This window comes from Parus major, chromosome 6 (genome assembly GCF_001522545.3).
Source record: "Parus major isolate Abel chromosome 6, Parus_major1.1, whole genome shotgun sequence".
In the NCBI taxonomy this organism is placed as follows: Eukaryota; Metazoa; Chordata; class Aves; order Passeriformes; family Paridae; genus Parus; species Parus major.
This window is the reverse complement of record NC_031775.1, coordinates 33,219,807-33,224,974: the sequence shown is the minus strand read 5'-3', so window position 1 is coordinate 33,224,974 and position 5,168 is coordinate 33,219,807. Positions and strand designations below refer to the sequence as shown.

At 50.3% G+C, this 5,168-nt stretch overlaps 1 protein-coding gene across 1 annotated transcript in view; it reads right to left on the bottom strand.

Moving 5' to 3' along the window:
• Positions 1-5,168, bottom strand: part of TCERG1L (transcription elongation regulator 1 like) — a 41,492-nt gene that overhangs the window by 4,667 nt on the left and 31,657 nt on the right. The window contains exons 5-6 of the mRNA XM_033515864.1: positions 2,999-3,068; positions 2,051-2,177 (exon numbers count right to left, since the gene is read on the bottom strand). Coding sequence (XP_033371755.1) covers positions 2,051-2,177; positions 2,999-3,068 — 197 coding nt within the window. The remainder of the gene's footprint in view (positions 1-2,050; positions 2,178-2,998; positions 3,069-5,168) is intronic.

Here is a 5,168-nt window from a genome sequence, read left to right as displayed (position 1 = left end):
GGATCTGAGGCCATGGGGAAACCCAAAACTCGGGATCTGAGGCCAAGTCCCCCCAACATCCCCTTGCCACAGCCTGAGCTCCCCTCCCCGTGTTCCCTCTGTCCTGAACTCGGGGTTTCCAGCACCAGGAATCCTTTCCTGGTGTCTTTCACATTATCCTGGACATCAGCTTCCTTCCCAGCACCAAGCCAGCTCTGAGCTAAGGCTAATTAAGCCCAGACTAATTCATCAGGTAATGATTCCAGCTGAGGATTTTGTGCTCAGCAATTATTCCACTGCACATTAGGCAAACGTCTCCTAAAACAAGCTGGTATTTCTGATTTCATCCCAGTTACACTTCACACACAAATCCCCCTCTCTCCCCGGGATTAAGAAGGCAAAACCTTGGGACAAAAGAGCCCTGGAATCCTTTCAGAAGTCTGGAGAGCAGCCCAGCAGGGAGAAGCCTTTCCTGGAAATGCTGGCTGAGAACGGGGATATTCTGATGCTGGGGGGGAGAGGGAGCCAGGAGGAGCCTTCAGTTTTCCTCTTCCTCTTGTGGAAACTTTGAAACTTCCAGAGGAATATCCAGATTTCTGACACAGGAAAACTCACCCCAGACTTCAGAACAAAGAGTGCCTGTGTCTTGGAACTGCCACGAACCCCCTCTATTTTTAAAATGTTACAATAAATATTCTTCTGTTGACATAATTTCTGTAGGAAGCTGCAGAACTCCTCTGGCAAACTCCATCTGCTTTTTGCTCTTGGTGATTCCTTCCAGCAGCTCCTTGAGGACAGGGCAGGGGATGGTCATTAAATAATTAGATTTTGATGGTGTTAATGGCATCCCTGTGCTTCAGCCGTGCCAAGCAGCTGCTGCTGAGCTGGACAGCTCAAAAAATGTTCAGAGTAAAAGCAAAGTAACCTCTTCTCTCCCCATTTTCAAACATTAGCAAATCCAAACTGTGAACTCCCCAAATTCCTTCATTTTAGGAGCAAATCTTGACATCGAAACACCTGAGAATCCTGTTCTAGAACAGCCCTAAACCCTCCAAACATTGACTTATTGCCCCCTGAGTTGCAATCTGCCAGCAAAGTCTTCATGCAGAGCTCATTTATGGCCCCTCTGCATTTCTGCAGCATAAATAACAAGCTGTATTAATAAAGCAGCTCTGGCGTGGGGATAATTCACTGCTGAGCTGCTGAAGCTCTAATTATCCCCCTTTAAAGCCTGCTGATTACTGGGATAAATTTTATAGGCTTTAGTGCCTGACAACAGCCACCTTGGGCTGTATTTCCTGTGGGAATGACATTCCCTTTATGGGATGCAGTGTGGGGGGAGGCAGAAGATCTGCACCCACTGCTCATTTTACACCTGCCTGTCCCCAGTCCTGCAGCATTCCCTGCTCCTGGGGCTCAGCACAGCTCCAAACATCTCCAGAGCATCCCTTCCCAAGGGGCTGCATGAGCATTAATGGCTCCCAGGGCCAGAGGGCAGGGCTGGCTGGGATTTTGGGCAGGGATTGTTCCTGGCAGGGTGGGCAGGAGCTGGGATGGAATTCCCAGAGCAGCTGGGGCTGCCCCTGGATCCCTGGCAGTGCCCAAGGCCAGGCTGGACATTGGGGCTGGAGCAGCTGGGACAGGGGAAGGTGTCCCTGCCATGGCTGGGTGGGATGGGGGGATTTGGGATCCTTTCCAACCCAAACCATTCCCTAATTCCATGATTTTGGATGGTCAGTAGGTGAAATTGGCTCCCCAGTGCTGGAGTTTGAGGTGATGGGCACTCAGGAGCTCACAGGACAGCTCTGAGGTGTGAGGAGCTGGCCAGGACAGCCCAGGATGGCTGTGCCCACAGCCCCACGTCCTGCTGAGCCACTGACCCTGCTGGAAGAGCTGCAGCCTCTGGATATCCCTGGGATACAAACCCTGGGAGTTTGGAAAGGGCTCCCGTGGCACAAAGCCCCCAGTGGCACGGGCTCAGGGACAGAGCCTGGCACTGATCCCTGCCGAGGCTGCTGAGCCAGGAGCGGCTGCAGGAGCGTGCTGTGTCCCGGGAAGGGCTGCTCCTTACCCCCCTCTCCAGCAGCATGTCCCTGAAGTGGGTGATCCTCTCCTCCAGGGGCGGTGAGATCCGGCTGGCCGAGCCTTCCTCCCCTCCCTGCTCCTCCTCAGCCCCCGCAGCCTGGCACTCCTCTGTTCTTTACAGGGTGAGACAGACAAGAGGTCAGCAGGGCTCACCTGCCAGGCCATTTCATCCTTTTCATCCTTTTCATCCTTTTCATCCTTTTCATCCTTTTCATCCTTTTCACCCTTTTCATCCATCCCAGAGGTGCTGGGAGCTGCCACACCTGGAGCCGTGGGTGCTCAGGGATGGGGAATTGACCCAGAGCTGCAGCTGGGTACCAAACCCAGGGCTGCTGAGGCAGGATGGTCACTCAGAGCATCTGACACCCAAATTCAAGGTGCAGCACAGTGACAGCTCCATGCAGCCCTCGCCAAGGAGGGGTGACCCCAAAGGGGCCTTGTCACACCAAGAACTGCAATCAAGGGCTCGGTTCAGCAGGTCTGTGATTACCCACCACAAACTCCATCCCTGCCCACGCTCAGGACACCGGGGATGGGTGTGGGAAGCCTCAGAATTGCTCTTTCAGGGTGATGCAGGAGAATGTGAAGCACACGTGGTAATTAATGAAGGTCAGCAGCAGGAGCAGCCGGGCTGGCTCTGACAGCAGAAACTGCTGCACTCCAGCCAGGGAAAGCTTTCAGCCAGTCTTTGGAGTAACCCAAAATAAATTACAAAATTACAGCCTTGCCTGTAAGCATTTCCTAAAGGAAGAGTTCCCCAGACAAAATCTGGTGATGTCCATGGGAAACAGCTGCAGGGAATCCTGGCTCTGGTGAGGACCTGGAGAACAGCTCCCATCACTTCCCCACAGAGAATAAAACCACACTCAGCTCGCCCTGCTTTGTAGCAGCCCTTCCCACCACCAAATACAGAGAAATAAACTTCAGAACTTACTTATTTCTCTTAGTTTTGATGCTCAGATCATCGTTTTCATCCCCTGGACAAGAGCTAACACACTTGTCTGCTGAAAAGAAAGAAGTCATTATCAGATTTGAATGAGAGAAATGGGAATACAAGTTCCTCAAATTGACTTCTCTTCCCTCATCTCTGCTGCTCAGGTATTTCCTGGCTTTCACCCTCCACAGAGGGTTTTAAAAATAAAAGTATTTTATAAAATCCTCAGAACTGCCTTCATCCAAATGGGAGCGACAGCAATAAAGTGACCATTTCCAGTCAACAAAATTCCTCATTTTTCATTCATGACATGATTGCTTTAAATCTCATTATTGTTTCACCTGATCCTCCCTCCTCCCTTCCCTTCTAAAGGCAGCCAAAGACATTCCTGCAAAATCATTTCTGTGCTGACAGCCTGCAGGATTCAGGGGAGGTGATTCCCACCAGAGCTTCCCTCCTTCCCCATCTCTCCTCCTCCTCCTCCTCCTGGGACCAGCCAGGCTCAGGGCGCTTTCCCAGGAATTGCAGCAGAAATTCCAGAATCCAGCAATGTCCACAGCCCTGAGGGCTCAGAGCAGCCCCTGCCCTGGCCTGGACAGGCTCCCTGGGCCCTCAGGGCTTGGCTTTCCAGCCACAGACACGGGAACAAATCCTGAATTCTGCAGTGTTTTCCCTTCTCCCCTGGAGCTGCAGTTGTCACCAAGCCCCGAAGGACACAGAGGTCACATCCTGCACTGCAGGCCCAGCACAGAGCTGGGAAATGTCCAGGGGCTGTTTCTCTTCTCTCAGTGCCAAAGGACCCAAAATCTCTGTGGGAATTCTGTAAATTACATCATCCCAGCTTTTCAGGAGGAATTCTTCCAGCTGTGTCCAGGCTGGACAGGCCTGGAGCAGCCTGGGATGGGGGAAGGTGTCCCTGCCACGGCACTGAGGGCTCTGAGCTCTCCCAACCCAACCATTCCAGGTCTGATCACTCCACAATGTCCATTATTAATTATCAGGAGAAGCTCCTCAGGCTGAGGAGCTGAAGGAGGAGATCCCAGCAGATGGATTGCTGCCCCTGCTCTCCAGGCCTGGTGGGAGCCCATGAGGGAAGAGCCACATCAATCCCCTGCAACAAACACTCGGTGGAGGAGGAGGAATTGGGAAATCAGCAATTGTTCATTTATGCCCACATTTAAAAACCACTTGATCCTTCAGCAGAGACAAGCCAGAGCATCCCGTGGATAACTTCACTTGACTTCTCTTTTATTTTTTTAAGATGTTTGATTTAAAAATTCTAATTAAAGCTCAGCAGCAGCCACTCAGCAAAATAAATGTGGGGAGCATGGTTGGGAACACTCAGCTCGTTTGTGTTATTTATTTACTGCAGATTACGAGCTAAGACAAGAGGTAACAAATAATTCCCCCTCACCTCAGAGCTAATCTACACTAATTACAAAGTGCTCCAACACTGAGCAACCACAAGGCCCAATTACAGCAGGGAAGATTAAGATTGTTTAACAACAATGAAAGTCACGGCCCTAAAAAAGAAACAGGAGCATGAATCAAATCTTTGTGGTAGAGATAATAAATGAAAAGGATGGAACACAGCAAGAAATAGATTTTTGAAGTGGCACCTATCAGCCCTGAGTTTAGACTCTTCTGTTAATTAATTAGAGAGCAGGAGCAATGGGAGAGACCATGAACAATGACCCTCAGCTTTGTCTCTGGCCATCCCTTGGCAGGAATCCACTGATTCCCACAATTAAAAGCTCTTTTTCTCTCCTGAAGAATGAATTGCAGCAGATTGCAGATTTGCAGGAATTAGATTCACAGCTACAATCCCTCACACCACACAGAAATACCTAACACAAGCTCCTGCTGAGGAAACTCCCAGAGAAAAATGCAATTACAGCTGTGGGAACAGGACAGGGACGGAGAAAAGCTGATAATGGCTCACCCTGTGTCCCTGCAGGCATGGGGTGTTGGTTAATTGGGGTTGGTGGGGTTATTTGGGGTTGGTGGGGTTATTTGGGGTTTGTAGGATTTTTTTGGGGGGGGTTTGAAGAGGTTATTTGGAATTTTCAGGGGTTATTTGATGTTTGAAGTGATTATTTGGTGTTCTCAGTGATTATTTGGGGTTCTCAGTGATTATTTGGTGTTCTCAGTGATTATTTGGGGTTCTCAG